The sequence below is a fragment of the Pleuronectes platessa genome, chromosome 7, assembly GCF_947347685.1.
Source record: "Pleuronectes platessa chromosome 7, fPlePla1.1, whole genome shotgun sequence".
Classification (NCBI taxonomy): domain Eukaryota; kingdom Metazoa; phylum Chordata; class Actinopteri; order Pleuronectiformes; family Pleuronectidae; genus Pleuronectes; species Pleuronectes platessa.
The window spans coordinates 27,606,258-27,626,737 of record NC_070632.1 but is presented as its reverse complement, the minus strand read 5'-3'; the positions used below and the strand labels follow the sequence as shown (position 1 = coordinate 27,626,737).

At 39.8% G+C, this 20,480-nt stretch overlaps 1 protein-coding gene across 1 annotated transcript in view; it reads left to right on the top strand.

The window, feature by feature from the left end:
* The first annotated feature begins 1,744 nt into the window (after positions 1–1,744).
* Positions 1,745–20,480, top strand: part of smpd3 (sphingomyelin phosphodiesterase 3) — a 34,280-nt gene continuing 15,544 nt past the window's right edge. The window contains exons 1-3 of the mRNA XM_053427904.1: positions 1,745–2,434; positions 5,171–5,416; positions 5,556–6,507. Coding sequence (XP_053283879.1) covers positions 2,133–2,434; positions 5,171–5,416; positions 5,556–6,507 — 1,500 coding nt within the window. The 5' untranslated portion in view covers positions 1,745–2,132. The remainder of the gene's footprint in view (positions 2,435–5,170; positions 5,417–5,555; positions 6,508–20,480) is intronic.

Below are 20,480 nucleotides of genomic sequence, written 5' to 3'. Positions count from 1 at the left end.
AGACGAAGACGTAACGAAAACGGATCTTTGAAAATAAAAACTATGACTAAATCTATTTTAACTTTCGTTGACGAGACGAGACGAAAATGTTGGTGGTTGACTAAGTCACAATAATTTTTAAAACATCATCGTATCAGGCCGTCATGAAGTATCAGTAGCGGGCGAGTGAGTATGTGTGTGTGTGTGTGTGTGTGTGCCTGTGCGCTCCCAGATAGCGCACCGGTCCGTAGCTCCGCCCAAAGCAGAGCTCGTTCTCGTGGAGCAGCCGCTCATTGACTGACTGCTTCTTAACAGTTCAAACAGTGAAAACACTGAGTTTCTCTGGTCTCAGCTGCTCAGAGATCAGCGCCGCAGCTTCTTGATCAGAGCAGAAGCTGCAGTTGGTTTGAACCGAGCTGCAGTTTCTGTGTCAGTCTGACCTGCTCTCACTTTTTGTTTTCACATTTAAAACTAAATATATATTTTTAAGCTATTAGGCTGCAGCTATATGTTTTTATAGAAAAGGAGTTTAATGTGGCTATTAAATGTGACTAAAACTAGAATAAAATGTAATTCGTTTTCGTTGACTAAAACTAGACTAAAATGTAATTCGTTTTCGTCAACTAAAACTAGACTAAAACTAAGAAGGATAAAAATGACTAAATGTGACTAAAACTAAGACTAAATCAAAAATAGCTGCCAAAATTAACACTGGCATGAAGCCATGCAAATTAAAAAGGCACCTCGACACCAAACACCCCGACTTGAAAGAGAAGCCTGTGGACTTCTTTAAAAGGTAAACGTGATGACCTACAGCAACAACAATCCACCATCTCCAAGCATAGCACTGTCTCCAAGCTATCTATCTATCTATATATTGTGGTGTAGATGAGGGCGGTGGTGGTGGGCGGTGCGGGGAGGGGCGGGGGGGGGGGCCCCAACTATTCCTAGCCAGCTTTGGGGGGGCCCAGATTGCAAAAGTTTGAGAACCCCTTGCCTAAACTAATTCAATCTTAATTAAGGAAACCTTGCCTCCAGGTAGGTTTTATTTTGTATTAGCCTGCTTGTGAGAAGCAACAAGCTAGGTTTAGATCCACTAGAGACTTACTAAAATATGTGTTTAATAATAGAAATAGTTATATTCATGCTTCTAAAGAAAACTGAAAACTACACTTTTACGTATTTTAACATAATGTATGTAAAAAAATACACATAAATAAATATACATACATACATATAATTCTGCTTCCATCCATAATACCAAGCGTAACTGCTAGTCGAATGTGTGTAATAAAATGTGTTAACTGTAAATTAGAGCACTTTGAGAGGCCATTAAGACCAGAAAATACAAATGCAGGAGATACTTAGCAATTACATTCAAATGAGATCCATTGTAATATAATTTGTCTCTCATCAACTGGTTAAAATTAAATTTATTTAATCCATCAAAGATTTTATAGGAAATGTCACTGTTGAAAAATTGGATGTCTTCCAAAATAAGTAAAAATGACAAATAAAGACAATGGTCCTATTCAGGGGGAAAACCCTATCTTTTTTTTTTACATATTTGTATTTTATTTAAAGGTTAATTCTGTGCCCAGTATGTCTACATCAGAGCTGGTGTATCATTAATCTGAATCTTTTTCCTTCCTCTCTCCCCTTCCCTTCCTCTCTCCCTTCCCTCCCTCTCTCCCCCTCCCTATCTCCTTCCTCTATTCTTCCATCAATCTGTTCACTTTCTCCAGATCTTCTAGTTCTGGTGATGTTTGAGAGTATCCCCATCCAGAGGTTGTTCGAGTCCTGGCAATCATAGATCCATCGTCAAGGGAAAAGCGCTCAACATGGCAACCCCATTCCTCCAGTCTGTGCTCCTTGACCCCTCCTGTAGAGGGTGTAATTGTTAAGGGAGTTAGTGAGACTTAGACAAGTTTGCCTGTGAAGATAAAATCACATAAAACATGTAGTGTTGCTTTCTCCAAGGAGGGGGGAGGGTCTAAAATTGAGTCTGGTTTATTATTTTTTTATTATTATTTCTGTTTCTCCCTGGAACAGAGTTGTACTTGTTTAAACATTTTATTTGGGTGTGGACAGAGTGTGTGAGGTGAGGAGAAAGTGACAGAGAGGAAGAAAGAGAGAAAGAAAGATTGAAAGAGATGGTCCTCCACACCACCCCTTACACCAGTGCCTGTCTGCACTTCCTGGATGGCTTATCGTGGAGCTTGGTGTTCCCCTGCTACTGGCTCCTGGACCGGCTCCTGGCCTCATGTGTAGCCACTTCGTTGGAGAAGCGCCAGCGCTCCCAGGACCCCTGCTCCTTCCTCACCCTGTGCGTCCTGATCTCTGCACCCCTTTACTTGCTCCTCCTCCTCACCTCCCTGCCTTTTGCCCTTCTGGGCTTTATCATCTGGGCTCCTCTGCAGGCCGTCCGCCAACCCTACTTGTACACCTACCGAAGGTTAGTGTTAATATTGGTGGCACACATGTTTCTACTACGACTGATTCTTGTTGTCAAGTTACATAATAATGACAGTATTGGGAACGTCTCCATCAGAACTGTGGTATTGTTAGTGTCTCCAAATTTAGACCAAATTTCACATACTGTGAAACTTTGACATTCTCCATTTGAAGCGACTCAACTCACCAGAAGTGATTTGTTTCAATAGTTTATAGTATTAATTTCTTTTACAAAATATCTATGTGAAAAATACCATGTTGAGTGATGATTTGCTATTGGGGTATGTTTTGGGTAAATGTAGGCATCAGAGACATTGTGGTTAAGGTAATAGAAAGAGTGCATTTGTTGACATGTGGATAAAGTTACCATTACATTTTGTATCATTTAACCAGCACCACGATCTTTCCCTAACCTAAATAAGGTGCCGAAAACCTTTATTGTGAGTTGATATCAGATTTGAAGGAGCAATAGAAAAGGAACTACAATACATGTTGTAGGAATATAACATTGTGCCAATCTCCAGATACCTTAATGGTGTTGACTAAGGTTTGAGTGACCATGAAATATCTGTCTTGAGTGTGTCACAGAACTCTTAAAGTTCTAGACCTTGGAGATAAAATATAATAATAGACATAAACTATATCTAAAGAACATTTCAGTGCAAAACATCCAAGCCGAGAGCTGATGAGCGCAGAGCTAAAAGTTCTCTTAAATTTTGCAAAAACAACAGACCAATGGCTCTGATACAATTTAATAACTTGATTGAAAGAGATACATTGATGGCCATTACGAACGTGTATGGTTTTGTTAAATTGTCCTGGAAATTACTTTATTATGTTGAGCCTTGAGGATATCATTATAAGTAAACTGCTGGTAAGAATAATACTCCAATAACAACATTTTGTATAGATTTGTTATTTTAGCTGGGCTTTAAAAGATTATTGACAGATTAATCTTTCACTTAGTCATCATTATGAACTCATCTTACACCTGATTGGATAAACACACTCACTCACTCACTATATTTCCTGGAAACAGCCTTTGACATTGCCATGTGTCTTCAAAACTATATAAAAAAATTTTAAAGAAAAAATTTGAGATCAGTGATATAAGCCATTGGTTCAGATTGCCTGAGGATTTCAAGAAGTGTGCTCATTGGCCTGGCCTCCAGCTGTCAGGCTCAATCAGTTCTCAGTGGGTGTCTGAGCTTCTCACCATAACTATAAACTATGAAAAAGTGTTTGGCTCTGTTTGCTGTGGAATAGCACCACTCTCCTCTAGTTACTCAGCAGGCTCACGCAGTGTGATAGATGTTCCCTTTGTTTTTTTCAGTAATTATACTGCTCTCCAACTTCAATGTACTAGTGGTTTGTTGAATTCAAGGGGTACCACCAGTTTTAACAAAATAAGATGTGGTCCGGCAGAGTGCAGGAGCAATAATCCAAAGGATTTATAAATACGGTTTTATTAGAAAAAATGATAATGATTTTTTTATAAAGGTAAAAAAAAATTCAGTTGGCATAGACAGTATCCCACTTGAGGCCTAAACTGCACAAATGTTAGACCCATTTCCTTGCATAACCACAACCTGTGTATCCACAGAGGGTTGATGGTGCTTCTCCACTTCTACATCTGCCAGTCTTTGAGTGACATATAGGTTCATCTGTGTGTCTGGCAGTTAGTACACTGAAAATGTAACATTAGATCCAGGGCTACAGGAACTCAAGGTGATATCAGGTTTACTAAAATGTACACCAATTTTTCTCACAGAGCAAAAAATCTGATCAAGAGTAGCCTAATAAACCATAATTACACTTTTAAAGAATCATCTTATACAATAGTCTGCGCCAGGGCCTTCTCTCATGCCACACCAAAATGCTGGAACTCCCTTCCCCACCACATCCGCACACTGGACTCCATTACAAAATATAAAACTGCTCTTAAAACCCATCTGTTTAAACTAACGTAAAATATTAAACTAAATCCTTTTCAATCCATCTTTATTTCTGTTAGCTACAATTATTGATTTAATATATATTTGTTTTCTAGTAAAAGGCACCATTAAATACAATGTGTTATTATCATTATTGTTATGAATTCTTGAGTAACAGTGATGATGACGTTGACACTTTCTCCCTATAGCATATTTTTAACACTCTTTTAATTTATTTAATTTATTGACAGCCCAAAAACTAAAAAGCTACTTGAGGGAATGTGACTTATTTTCCAATGCATGGTGGTCTGCATTTCAATACTATATTTGAAAAGACTCACAAAAGGCCAGATGCACCGCAATGATAATTTTAAAATGAGCTTATGAACTTTTGCCTAACTAGCCAGACAAAAAACTCAGATGTTCACACACACTTGAAACTGTGTGGCTTCCCCTGATTGCGATGCTGGGCAGCTGTTTAACCTGTGTCTTCCTAATATATACGACGTATGGCATTAGAGAACACCACCTAGGTGCTAAGGTGTGCAACAAACGTAGCAGCAGCAACATTGATTGAACTTAGCATCATTATTAATATAGCAAAGAAGACTTAAACATTTTCTCCAACTTAACATGAACATGATAATCAACGACCACAACATCCAGTCTTTATGCTTAGCTAGGTTTAGCAAAAGTTAATACGCATATTTTCTAAACAGTCAGGCCAAACCTTTGATACATTATGTTTGGGGGTGTTTTCTCCAGTCAGACTGATTGTGATATTTCTTTCTTATTGTGTGCAGACCAGACAAACACCAGGCCGAGCAGGGCCAAGCAGGGGGCATAGGTAATGCCGAATGGAGGCCACAGGGCAGAAGCTTCTGTTTCTGTAGTGCCAATGTATGCCTGCTGCCCGACTCCCTGGCCAGATTCAACAACCTGTCAGACACCCACAGGAGAGCCCGTGAGGTGGGAAAGAGGATCCGCAATGGTGCCAGTCGGCCTCAAATAAAAATCTACATCGACTCGCCTACCAACACTTCCATCAGGTGAAGAGATCTTCCTGCTGGGTTCCTCCTGCTTGTTTCCTAACAACTGCAGAACCATTTATTTCCATCAGAAATATCAACAAAACTAAAGTGTTTCAATAAATCTTTCTTTGCTTCACTCTTCCTGTCTTTTCATCAGTGCGGTATCCTTTAGCAGCCTTGCAACCGGTTTCCGTCGAACCTCCTCTCTGGACCAACGTCCAGAGCAAACACAAATCACAAATGGTCCAGCCGACACTGAAACTGAACCCTTCAGTGAGTGCCCAATTCACCCCTCAGGTGCTGCCGACTGCCCTGTTCACCCTACTGCTGGAGATCAGGGTTCCTCTGGATGCCCGCTTCACACAGATGAATTAGACACGACGGCAGACTGCCAACTCCACTCTGCAGGGTCGAACAACAACTGTCCCGTTCACACCTCAGGAGGGGCTACAGACTGCCCCATGCATTCAACAGGTCATCAGAATGTCCCTGGCCAGGATGATTGTCCCTTACATGGTGAAGGGACGCAGCCAAAATCCTCCACAGACTGCCCACTTCACACCTCAGGTGTTCAAATCAGCATCAGCGCACCAGAGCCTGACCCTGAGGAGGAAGATGCTGAAACAGGGAACCATCGACCTGGGGATCAGGGAGGAGGAGACACAAGCAGCATGACTGCGTCCAGGGAGTCCCTTGCTCGTTACCATGGTGGTGACTGTGGAGTAGGGATAACCTCCAACAATACTCTCTCTCATGTTCCACGTACGTCAGTCTTTAAGCGCACGGGGCGAAAACGCCGCCATGGGGATGAGACATTCGACCATGACATCTCTGCCTTTTTCCCTGCCAACTTGGACTTCCTGGCTCTACAGGAAGTGTTTGACCATGGATCGACGACTAGACTGCGGAGGCAATTGCATCGCTACTTTCCCTATGTGTTGAGTGATGTTGGGCGATATGGCTGGAAAGGCTGCTGCTCCAGTTTCAAATTCCTGAACAGTGGGCTGATGCTGGCCAGCCGCTACCCTATTCTGGATGCTCGCTATGAGTGCTACCCTAATGGGAGAGGAGAGGATGCACTGGCAGCCAAGGGGGCCCTGTTTGCCAAGGTCAGAGGTTTTACTTTACTTTCACTTACCCTGGTTGTGTCCTGTAAAGCCTGTCAAATTCACACTAACAACAGAACTATGCAAGAAATAGTCCAACACTAGATTTAGTAAAACTAGCCAACCAGATACTCCTGCCTTATATTGAATGCTTGGAAAATAAAAAATCACCTAGAACATTTTCTCTTCAGCCTCTCAGGACTGTGTAATATTTACCATTGAATACTACCGTATGTGTCTATGCTGCAAATGCTGCTTGGTGCTGTTTCAACCAATCCAGCACATCCTGTCATCTCTGATGCTATCTACATGAATTTGGAAAAGTGCTTATTGAATCTGTCTATTAAATCAATTTTTCTCTATTTTAACTTATTTTACATGTGTAAAAGAGGGTGTGAGTGTAAAAGACAGTGTGAAAGCGAGAAAGAGTGTCATATTGAAAATGACCTGCCAGCTGTCTGTATTGTCACCGCTGAGCTTTGTCGTATGGTAAAGTATCCTTTAGGAAAAGATTTCATCCAAATTATTATTCTCAGATCTGATCTCACCCCTGTAAAAGGGATGATACATCAGTATCTGTTTGCTTTATCTACCACTACTACAATGCTGTTGGACTGAAGAATCCACAGATTGCAGACAGTACTTGGCAAATACACTTACTTACACCCACATCACTTCACCTATATTGTGATGAGTGCACGAACACTGGTTATTTCAGACCGCTCAGCCCTTCCACCAGTGCTGTGTGGAAAAAGTTAAAAAAAAAACATGTTGTCATGTGTTTTCAACTCTGCCTAGCATCGAATGTTTTATATTAAATTTTTCAATATTTGCATTAAAGGGGTAGTTCACCCCAAAATGAAAATTCAGTCATCATCTACTCACCACTATGGTGATGGAGGGGTGGGTGAAGTTTGAGTGAGTCCACATAACAAATGTTTTGAGTTTCAGGAGATAACAGCACTACAGGCAAATCCAGTACGAAGGAAGTAAATGGTGATCGATTCTTTAAATGAGCCTAAAGCCTTTATTGATTCTTTCTTTTTCCAGTTGATTAGAAATCTTACATTTTTACGAAGGTCAGAACAACAATAAAAAGTCTGCATGGTGTTTTATATTTATTTTGACATTACATTTAGAGACACTGAAAAAGTAAAAAAATACACAAAAAATTATGATTGAAGGGCGCCTGATAGTTGTTCCACGAATCCGAGACGAAGCAAGCAGTGGTCAGGTTCTGTGATGAGTGTCAACAGCTTGTGATTTCATTAATCAGCCATGTACTTAGACAATGAGGATATGAGTCTCCAGTTGCGATTGGAATGGATCTGCTCAATGTGACCTGATGCTGATGATGGGTACCTGTATGTGTGTGAGCGTCTGCATGTACATGCCCTTACATATACCAGATCTAGTTAAGACACAGTGCTATCACAGGCTGCATGCTGACAGTCTCATTCTGTTAGCCCTGCTGCTTGCTGACTGTCGCTGCAGTTTACAAGCAGGCCTCACATTCAACTTTAATCAACTCCTTGTATTTGAGTTCACTCCAGGTCCCACTGACAAGCAGGCTCTCAGCCAGCTGGCACGTACATGGGTTAATGCAACCTTCTTATAATTGCAACTGACAGAGAAAGAAACCATCATGGGAGAGGGGAGGAATAATTTTGATTAACAATGTAATAAAAATACTCTCCTGACTGCAAGGAAGAAGTTATGTATTGGAGGCTACAGCTAGACTCATTAAGAGTCCAACATGAGGGACACATGCATCGCCTTTGGTGTATGTATGTTTTAACGTTGTTGCTCTGGATTTTCATTGAAAGTAAGTTAGTGCTTGTTAACCATTGCGTTCTACATTGGCAAATCAGAAAAATAACAGTTTTGGTTTATTCATAGTTAGAGAAATACTAGCGAAAGGCATTTTATTTTAAACCATTTCGCCTTGCCAGTGTGGCCCAGGCGTCTGAGCATTGAGGTTGCTGTCATGGACATTGTTGATATGTCAGTTGTCTATTTGTGTTCTTTCAGTCTCTTAACTGAACTTCACTGTTTCAATGATGCAGTGCACGTAAATGTTGCAATACGAGTTGTTTCTGAAATTGTCTCAGGTTAACATAAATTTGCTGTTTAGATATGATGACTTCCTTCTCCTGAATGAAGTTGTCACATTGTGTTTAATGCCACACAACGAATAGTTGCACATTACAATATGACATAAAATCTGCATCCTAGTTAGAGCCCAACAAAACCAACGGCCCTGCAGGGCCAGTAAAAGTTTATGCATTACAGATTGATTTAACAGTCACTGGCCCGTGGATTCCTCTGTTTCATTTATGTATTATCTCAATAAGATTTAAAGTTCACCTACTGTAAATCTGCTCACGATGGTGATCAGACCCGAAAAATAACCCCTATTATGTAATTGTCATTATGTACATTACAGTTTAGCTTGCAATATTATAGTATGTCACTATTTCTTTCTTAGGTCATCCCAAAAGACAGGTCACCTATTGATAATCACATTTACTTTAGTGTGTTTGTGCCTGGCAGATACTTTTTCTTTTTCAGCTGCTCACTGCTCACTGACTGTATTGAAAACATAAAGCTAACATCATCTTTTACTGTAGCTGACTATCTAAAGTCAAGTTCAGTAGGTTCTGATTAGGCAGGACTTTGTTTCTGGCACAAATCTCTCAAGTAGAGACAAAATAATTCATGTTGATGTTTCACAGTGTTTCACTTTATTCAAGCAACACAGACAGCAATGTAAATAGGTCATGTCACTTCAAGGACTGTGAATGATGTTAGTTGCTTGAAATGTTTCAGATGTGTTGCTCCCACATCTTTGCTAAATTTATGGACAGCGACATCAACAACAACAATACAAATGATGATGATGATGATGATGATGATGATGAAATATTAACCCAATGTTTTCTAGTGGAAGGGAATGATGCTGTAAGGATAATTTATATAAATAACTTTTTGTCTTACTTACTAAAGCTGTCCTTGATCTGACAGTAATACCTGACGCAGATAATTGGCGCCACATACAGCTTGTATTGCAATTTTGAATAATCCAATGACCTGCTTCTAAACCTCCAATCAGAGCCGGGGGGAGTGTCTAACTCAATGTCACTGCTCACTGGCCTCTTCTGTTGCCATGGTTTCTATCCTGTGCATGCACCACAGTCTGATCTGCTGAAGGGGGGGGGCTGGAAGCTGTACTCACTGTCTGTTTGTCTCTCTCTTTTCTCCTTACCGACTGCAGCTTTAAGTGTTGCAATAAAGGGTCTCTATAGTGGCTCTATAATATACAATTATTTTTGTTGGACATTGCTGCCCCTTTTACCCAGATAATATTATATATCAGTTAATTAAAAAGCCTTGTGTTTTACATGAGATTTTGGGCTGATTGGTTGGTTAAAGTTCTGATTATGTTCAGCCATAAAGTTCAGCCATATGTTGCTGTTGTCATGGTTATTTAAGTATGCGATTGGATTTGTTTAGGGTTAGTAAGTTAAGATTGGCAATAGTTCATAATATTTCCTCATGCCACCAAAGAATAACAGAGAAGAGAGATGTCTTCATCTGTCATGTTTTTAGCAGAGTTCAAATGGACATAGGGGATGCCTCTTTACATGCCATGCTTTAAACATCAATATGGATTAACCTTTAGAGCCACATATTTATTTCTTACTATGCTCTGACTTCCCTGGCAGTACGATATTTTCCTCATCAATGTTCAGCTTTGCCTTTTTGCTGTAACATGCCTGTCTCTCAGCCAGCTGCAGGCTTTGATCAGTGTTCATTACCCGCCCCTAACTGACCTCCAGACATCTTGGCAGCTCTCCATTGCTGCATCTTGTTGAGATCCCTCACTACCTCCTCCATGAGCCATTCTCACTCATTATGACCCAATACTCTGCCTCGCTACCCTGCCATCTGGGAGGCATCTCATTAGAGGCATTAAATTTGATTGACCTGATGTTCATGCTATTGGGTGCTTCAGTCATATCAAACACAAACTAGGATGGTCAATCAACATAATTGTTGAAGTAATTCTTGTCTGTTCAATGTAGTAGAGATACATCATCTAACATTTAACATTTCCAGAAGTGTAGCAGTTGATTTTGCAGTGTTTAACATAAACAGCTTTTTATGATCTGGTCACTTTATAGTTTCTTTATTGCTTCATTTTAGTGTGCGTTAATTTGGGTTAACATATCAAACACAAGATTAATGACCTAAGTCAGACAGATTAAATGTTTATATTTTCACCCCTGTCTATTTGTTTGTGAGATACATTACACAAAAAATACTGGATGAATGAACAAGAAACAAATCTGGATCAAGTTCAATTTATTGTGGTTTCTTAAGGGGACTGGTTGGCCTCAATATGAGCACTACTTAGGGCTGTTCCATCTCCATATGAGTCCTGCTGTTGTGTCCACACAGATGTATTTCAACCATTTCAATGTTTGGTTCAGCTCTTCTTACATAGATTCCATGATTTCATTATCTATCAAATATCACTTCAATGCGCACACATATTAACTATTTTCCCCATGGATGCATTTACCCGCAGAGGTAGCAGGGCAGCAACATAAATCTGAACTTGAGAACTGATGCACCAGAGGTGCGATGGGTGGGTGAGGGAGAGATAGAATATTTATTAAAAAAATGTTTCCCTAAAGAGAGAGCCAGCGCTGGCTCCGTGATTAAAGCTTTTCAGTCTCAACATTTATCCCCTCTTATAATTATTTCAAACTGCTAAGTGCATGGTTGAAGTGTGTTTGTATGTGTGTGTTTGTAAATACAAAGCTAAAATGCATTACAGATTAGACCTTAAAACAGGGAGACACTCAAATCTAGGATGGCTAGAAAAGGAATCAATGGTAGAATTCCCCCAAATCTACCCCTGGTCATAAATGACCGAAAGGACTTTTGTTCACTATCTGGGTCAATTCTGTTATTGACATACATTGCTTTCCTCTTCAAAGTTTAAAAAACCCCTCTAACATCAAACACTAGCAGCATGCTTTATGTCTGACAACCAAGATATTCTTATGTATACACAACAAGTAGTTAATCTTTTTAGTAATCACAGAATGGAAATCAGTGCCCATAGTTAGTTATTTTAGTTTTGGGGGATGGAGTCTTGTAAATGTATGTTGAAGCAATTAAGCACATTGCCAGAAAGTCCCATCCACTTTTTACAGTCTGATCAGTAGTGTAAACAGTTGCTAATGCTAAAGTTGTCTATGTAGCTCACATATACCCCCTTTACATTTTGACTTAATTATTTATTTATTTCTTAATTAAGATTTGACTTGACTTGGACTTAGGCTAGACGTGATTTGTTTTATGTAAATTAATTCACATTTCCTCAGCTCACTTGAGACTGGACGTCACTTAATTAATTTTAACTAGCCCAAATCCCTTGAGTAGAGTTTTGTGATACAGTGTGTAATGAAGAGAATATGTATTCAAATGGATGTGAGGGAACTGTGTGAAAAAACTACAGGCAGCCTCTTTAGTTCCACAAGATTTAGAGCCGGGAAACACCAGACTGCATCCATTAAGGATAATACTGCTACCATGCTGAATGAGAAAAGACTTGTTTGCTCATCTTTAAAGACCAAAAAACAAATCCACATGTCAAGGCATGTAGTGGTAGAAAGCCGACCTGCTGTTTTCTCTTGCCTGTCTGTCATCATAATAAAATGGCTGCTTGGTTTTCAAGTGAAGCCATCAAACTCATTTGATTAATGCAGAGTGGTAGCTCGAGTCACCCTGCAAAGTTAAGGTAATTAGTTACAGCATATTTTATAACTCAGATTGTTTTTGCTTGGCTTTAAGATTGAAATCACCACTCACAGCTCATTTCAGTTCCAGTCAGTTCTGACTCAATGGCCTGTATAGAGAGGGAGAAGTCTTGGGAGGTTGTAGCATCTCATATTGGGTATTCCAAATCATTTACTGTGTTTAAAGAAATGCATTTCCTTTAACATCATGAACTTTTTTTACTTAGGCTATACAGAACTGAAGGGGTAAAGACAGTTTCTGCTAATTTCAACACAAATTGCTTCAAGTCCAGGTTTTCCTTAATCATAACACAGAACTCCAACATATCTAGCTTTCTGGACTCCATCTCCTGCATAAACCACAGACAAAGTAAACACAATGGAAGTCCAGTTTTCCTGTATGCATGACACATTAGATTCCCCTCAGGCTTCTAGTCAGATTCATGGTGCACACACACCTATTGAAGCATATATAAGCTCCTGAAATATTAATACAGAGCATGGCATGCAGATGGAGAGAAGAGCAGATGGGAAGGAAGACGGAGAGGGAGGGAGCAACATAAAGAGAGGCAATGAGGACAGAGTCAGGGGGAAGGGACAGAAAAAAAATTGAGCTGATTAGATGAAATTTTAATGGCCCCTGTGGTAAGATTTACTCAAACTGAGACATAAAAACCAACGAGGACATATAAGGAATGTAAAAGAAACAAATACAGGCTCTCATATTACATATATATTATAGTTTATTAACACAGAGTGGTCAAAGCAGACTGAGTGGGCATATTTCTTATATATATGGATTTAATAACAGTTCATACATTAGTCCTTGAGGGAATAGTCTATCACTGTGGGAAATGGCCTATTGGTTTATTTTGCCAAGCCTTAGATAAGAATAGTAAAATAAGTTTAACAAATTTGTATCTGTTTAGTATCCTCCATACAAAAACAAAGTTTCGTTTTCTAATCACAGTAAAAATACCACCTGATGATTTCCCACTTCAGTAAAACAGCCAACATTGAATGTGTTAATTAATGAACCTTAGAGGTGGTGGTTGGGTTACTTGTTTCAAAGTGTGAACAAAGAAAGGGGACAGGGTTGTTCAGGTGGTATCAGCAAACCAATACAGATGTCACATTTTCATTGACATACGTCTTATTCAACATGATTAGAAATGCAACTGATAATGCATTTAACAAAAGTGAACATATCTGACTGCTCTGGGGTCTCATTTATAAAAGAGTGCGTTAGATTCATACAAAAAGTGTATGTACGTACAAAAAGCTGAACGTAATGTTCGCTTTATAAATCACAGTCCACCTGGAAATGTTCTTACGTGGATCTGCCTCCAAATCCGCCCTCCACACGCCCACTTTCAACCATAAATGGTCAATGCAAAGCACGGCACGAATATTAAATGATGCTGCTGACCAATGGGCTTCTCCTGTGAGTCCCGACGGAGTCACAGTGTCAAGCAATGAGAAGGAGCAAGTGAAACTTTCTGACACTGACATCGAGGTGTTTGTTATTGAGGTGGAGGTGAAGAGCGACTTTATGAGACAGCAGTGATGTCACTAATAAAGAAATTCACTGACACTCTGCCGCTGCTGCTGCTGTGGATAACACAATGTGTGAGATCAGAAATCGCTGAACCCTCGCTTCCTCCTCGTCCTTCCATTCTCATGCACACATCACACAGAACCCCGCACCACTGTCACGGCAGTATTTATCCATTTAGAGCATCGGACCGAATCCCTCACATCAGTGGATACTTTCCTCCACTCTGTGATATTATTTGGAAAGTTTCTTCATTTCTTGTAAATGATCTCCTGTGTGCTCTGTGCGCTCTGTGCACTGGGTTCTCTGTGCACCTGATGGCACAGTCACATTCACTGCAGTGATTTGATGATACACGCACAGTGTTATTATTAAAAACGATTAATGACTCGGCTCCCTAACTCTTAAAAGTTGTAAAAGCTGTTAAATCAAATATGAACGTATTTTGCTTTAAGTTGTTTTATATATTTTTTAATTAAGAGTCTTGTGTGGAGCAGGTATGTCGCGTGAGCAAAACTAAGATGTTGGTTTTAATGTAAATGATGAATTGGATCATTAATCTGCTTCAGTTCACCACCTCACGTCTGCATCGCCACTTTACCGTCTCTAAAACGTCCGTACGCATGGGTCAGAGTTTGTGTAGAAATATGCTGATTTTCCCGTCAAGTTTGTTTTTATAAATCCCAACGTTTGCGTGAGAAGTGGCGTACGCATCTTTCAGGCCCCGTTTTGTGCATACGCAACGGTTATAAATGAGATCCCTGGGAAATATGCACATTTTCCCGTCAAGTTTGTTTTTATAAATCCCAACGTTGGCGTGAGAAGTGGCGTACGCACGTTTCAGGCCCCGTTTTGTGCGTACGCTACGGTTATAAATGAGATCCCTGGGCCGCAAGCCCGTTCTCACAAAGTACTCATTCCATTAAAAGGAATTGAATTAGAACCTAAAATCTTCAGAGAAAATGTAAAAGCTTTGCTGTAAGGTGTATTCACTGTGCTTCAGTCTACAGCCAGAGCTCTGGTATTAAAATCAACCTAATTAGGAGAACGCTTTATTGCGACTGTCGGGATTTTTCATGAGGAGCTCAGCACAGATATCAAGCCAAAACAGCCATCACATTGTTGGCAACTGTTTTCCAATTTCCTAAATGAAAGTCCCCTCCTCATTGGGTTGCTTTAACACCATGGCCAAACGTGTTCTTCATTCTAGTAAACACGAATTGATCCTAAATTATACACATTCATTTGACTGAATGAAGGCATCACATGACAAGCATGTTATGAGCTAAGGGCTAAACATTTTACTGGAGGATGCGGCTATGTAAATTTACTTCTTACTACCTTCAGCCTTCATATTTTTAAAGGAAGTTACCGTACATTCTGTACAGAACGTTTGTCTTTATTTTCAACTGACAAGCTCAAGTTAACCATCCGAGGTTTGCGCAGATATCCTTATTAAGAGTTTGCGTGTACTTCGCTGTGGGCAGCCTAACCAAAACCTTATCACTAGCCTGCCCATGACTAATTCATGTGTCACCCTAACCTTAACATGTTCATGCAAGAAAATTGTGCAGCTCTTACTGGCTCTGCATCATTTATCAGGTTGTGTCCAGCCATTGTTTGAAAAATTGTCAGTCCGTCTTGAAATTCTAACTTGATCGTTCATCATCACTAATAAAACCAATCCCCCTGTGAGGGGAAGGGTGAGCTCAGTGTGGGCCAGGTGAGCAAGACCAGCTGCAGCATGGGCCCAGTGTGTCTGAACATGGGAGAGCTTCCACACTGTGCGGTGATGATGGAGACTGACCTGTGTGCACGACAGAAGCCATGGCTTCACCACACCTCCCTTTTGAGAAGTAATTGTTGTGGTTATTTTAGAGCATGTATGCCCCTCATTATGCAACAGTTGGACTTTGAGGCGCATCTCTCCCTCTACTTGATCATTTAGTTTTTTGAGACAGAATATTTTCTCTCAACAAGTGTTTGTTTGTTGGTAGGAACGATTCTTGCATTACATGTTTCTGTCACTGTATTCGACAGCTCATTGAAGCTGTCCTCATTGAAGAATTCTTCAAAGGTCTGCCTGAGGGTTTCAGTGAGGTCGGCTGCTTTGGTCCAGTCAAGCACAGTTTAGTGGAGCATGTCACATCAAAGCACCTCTCTGAACATGAACAGGAGCCCTATCATAAATATATGAAACAACCTAAATCTTTGCCTCAAGATAAATGTATGCTTATAGTCCTCTCTATCCACTGTAAAAAAATGATAAACATAAATTCCTTATGACAAGTTTGTTAAAGTAATATGTTAAGATAGTTTGCCTCACAGACAATATCCTGTGATCAACGCATGATCAGCAGTTACCAAACACTATGTGAGCTCCTAAAGACTCACTGACGCAATGCAGACTCCTACCAGCGTCGGCGACAACTCCTGCTAACTACAGCCAATTAGGACAGAGTGAAGGGAGTAGTGTAGAGGTGAAGTCCCCCCGTATTTACACTGCACATGTCTGTAATTGGAGAAAAAACAGCAATAACCATGGGTGTTGGGCACAGAGTAACACAAACTCAGTGAAGCTTAAATTAACTTTATCAGGCTCAAATCAGGTTCAAACAGAAAAAGCAGAATGCCTGTCAGGTTCAGCTTTACAAGTGATGCCCACTTACTGGTTTCACCTCTCCTATAGCATGATATGTCATTCTGTATGCAGGATAATAATAATAATAATAATAATATTTATAGGCGCCTTTCACAGCCCTCAAGTTCATCTTGCAAGGCAGGATGATGCAGAAGAGCTGGAGGATCATTTTGGCTCACAGTAGAGACCAGACGTACTTGTCAGGGGTATTCTCCCGGTGAAAGATTGTAGTGTGTGACCCCCAACACCAGTCAATCATAGTGGGAACTCACAATTGCAACACTTCGTGTCATGTCGTGTGAACTGAGTAGAGATCCAATGACTTTGAAAGTTGTGTAGTGTGAACTGGGCTCTATGGACAGTTATGCTGCCCCAATCAATCACTCAATTATTGCAGTTTTAAAGTTATGACCATCTGCTGTAAACATCCTTTAAATCCAATAAATACAAGTTTGTGATTCAGTTTTATTCAACCATGCTGCCATAAACGTAAACTTAATAGGAGGTTTTTTAATTACCTTTACTTATTATGGTTTGAATAATCACATTTAAATAGGGATTCTTTTTAAACCTGTCTGGGAGTCTGCTGATTTACTCTGCTTGACTTGCTGTACCACATTGTAAAATTGTGGCTGCTGGAGTCACTGAAGATATGTGGATGGTGAATATAAATTATGTTATCATGAATGCTAGGGATGATGGCCTCTCATAGGGTAACTGTATAATCATGTAACTCTACAGTAGTGACAACACAATACAGTAGATGTTTGTGTCTTTGGTCCTCAATTCTGCAGAGCAGATTTTACAGGTCGGTTGCGATCTCGAAAGCCTTCATTGTCGATCCCCTTAATGCGTTGGCCACATTGGCTGCAGTTTCGCCACAGATCTGTTGCGTGTTGAAAGGTCTGTTGTTCTGCTGTAGTTTTGCAGCATAGTTACTGGTATATCTACTATATTTCCTCATATAAAACTTGGGTTATGTACTCAAATAAATAAATGTTAGGACTCTACAGTATGAAGTCGTGCATCTTCAATAAACAACAATAAAAGCCTTGTTTAGAACAAATTATTGGAGTGCTGGAGTACTTTCAAATTACTGTGTTGCAAATATGTTTGTTTATGACATATTCTACAGATAAACATTGCAGGCAGTTCACAGCTGAATAGACGGTGAAATTATCATTCATTATATGTTTAATATCTATCTTTTGAATTTACATCACAAATACAACAACACTTCCTGTACACGTTTCAAAATAAAAGCATTTCTGTTGACTAAAATCAATTCAATCGTACAAAAAAGGGTTTTAATGTCAGCTATATACAGGAGTAAAGGATGCACGGCTACATACTATATAGTACTGGTATTTATTTGAGTACATAGAACTACTTTCAAACAAGGAAATACAATTGTCATATTTATGCCAATTTTCAAGGGAAACTTTATGTAAAAACACAGCGCTGGCATTAGCATCTCTGACAAGTTAAATACTGAGCATTTAGCAGTTTCTGTCAACATGAATATATTTATTGAATAGATAGTAATGTGAATATTGTGCATTTAATATATAAATATGCGTAAAATAGATTGCAAAAATAAAATAAATATAACCACTGTGTTTTTCAGAGGATATCAGGGTGGTAGATCTCAGCAAAAAGGTACCTTATCGTTGCTTTAGAGGCACCTCACCAAACTTGCTTGGCTCTGGACTCATGAAACATGAAACACCCATGCACAGACTCCACACAAAAAGGCCAGCTGTTCTGTTAAATTCAAGAATACAGACTGAGAGGCACCATTTTACTGTTTGTCAGAGGATTATTCTGAGCAAAAACCAAGCCAGACAGCAAGCTTTTAGAACAGTAAATATAAAAGCCTTCATTAATTGGATAAACAGGATGTTGAATTATTGTTTTGTTGCAGCTGGCAGCCGTCTACATGGACCTAATGTATTGTGGTTTGTTACTTAGATTAAGAGTCACATTGATTGCTGACTCTATGGCTTTGATAAACCCCCTTGAACACTGTCCTCAAACAGGGTGTATTCTGCCTTGTTACAGATCTGCTCCACCCAGACACCTTCCCACTCCACAATCACCATCTCTTTTTCTCTGTAGCCCTTTATTCCGCCTCCTCGAATGCTCTTTGTATCAAATCTTTACTTCTCATTTTTCAATTGATACATAGTTTACTTAGATATGGAGCTTCTCTTTAAAGGACCCTCATCTCGTAAAGAAGCCATTACATATTTGTTACAGAATTAGTACAAATATATATTATATATATACAGTGGTGGCCAAAATTATTAGAACATCTTTAGGATCTGACAAAATTTACCTTTTTTTGACCTCCAAAACATGATTTAATTTCATAATGTTCATGAAACATGCAGATGGTTGCTCTGAGCACAAACAAATAACAGCTGAAGTGAGTCGTACTGTTTTTATCCACTTTAACTTTAGCTTTTGGTATATTTGGTATGTCAACCTTTTGCAGCAATTAAAGCAGCAGGTCTCTCTGGCATAGTGTCAATACCACAACATTCTGGTGAGGCACGGAGTACCATCCGGGAGTCGTCTTATTGGGCATGGATTTATTTTCCAAGAAGACAATGACCCTAAACATTCTTCTAACTATTGCCGGAACTACCTGCCACATAAGGAATCTGCTCGAACATTGAAAATGATGGACTGGCCCCCTCTAAGTCCGGACCTGAACCCCATCGAGCAAATTTGGGGCGAGTTGGAAAATAAACTGGACAAATCTGTTGTACATTCAAAGGAAAGCCTTTGGCTTGAGTTGCAGAAGGCATGGGATAAAATGAGTGTTGAAGTTCTCAGGAAATATATTGACACTATGCCAGAGAGATGTGGTGCTGTAAATGCTGCAAAAGGTGGACACACCAAAAGTTAAAGTTAAAATTGGATAAAAACAGTAGGACTCACTTCATCTGTTTTTTGTTTGTGCTCAGAGCAACCATCTGCATGTTTCATGAACATTATGAAATTAAATCATGTTTTGGAGGGAAAAAAAGCAAAGTTTTGTCAGATCCTAAAGGTGTTCTAATAATGTTGGCCACCACTGTATATATATATATGATCGTACATTCAAAATATATATATATATATAAACACTACTGTTCAAAAGTTTGGGTTCACCCAGACAATTTCGTGTTGCAAAATGTTTATAAAATATAGTCAAGACATTGACAAGGTTAGAAATAATGATTTTTAGTTGAAATATTAATTTTGTTCTTCAAATTGTGCTTTCGTCAAAAAATGCTCCATTTGCAACGATTACAGCATTGCAGACCTTGGCATTCTAGCTGTTCATTTGTTGACGTAATCTGTAGAAATTTCACCCCACGCTTCCTGAAGCACCCCCCACAAGTTGGATTGGCTTAAAGGGCATTTCTTGCGTACCATACGGTCAAGCTACTCCCACAACAGCTCAATGGGGTTGAGATCTGGTGACTGCGCTGGCCACTCCATTACAGACAGAATACAGCTACTTGCTTCTTCCCTAAATAGTTTGGAGGTGTGCTTTGGGTCATTGTCCTGTTGTAGGAGGAAATTGGGTTCAATCAAGCGCTGTCCACAGGGTATGGCATGGTGCAAAATGGAGTGATAGCCTTCCTTATTTAAAATCCCTTTTACCTTGTACAAATCTCCCACTTTACCAGCACCAAAGCAGCCACAGACCATCACATTACCTCCCCCATGCTTGACAGATGGCGTCAGGCACTCTTCCAGAATCTTTTCACCTGTTCTGCGTTTCACAAATGTTCTTCTGTGTGATCCAAACACCTCAAACTTTGATTCGTCTGTCCATAACACTTTTTTCCAACCTTCTCTGTCTATGTCTGTGTTCCTTGACCATATCAATCTTTTATTTTTTATTGGCCAGTCTCAGATATGGCTTATTCTTTGCCACTCTGCCTAGAAGGCCAGCATTCCGGAGTCGCCTCTT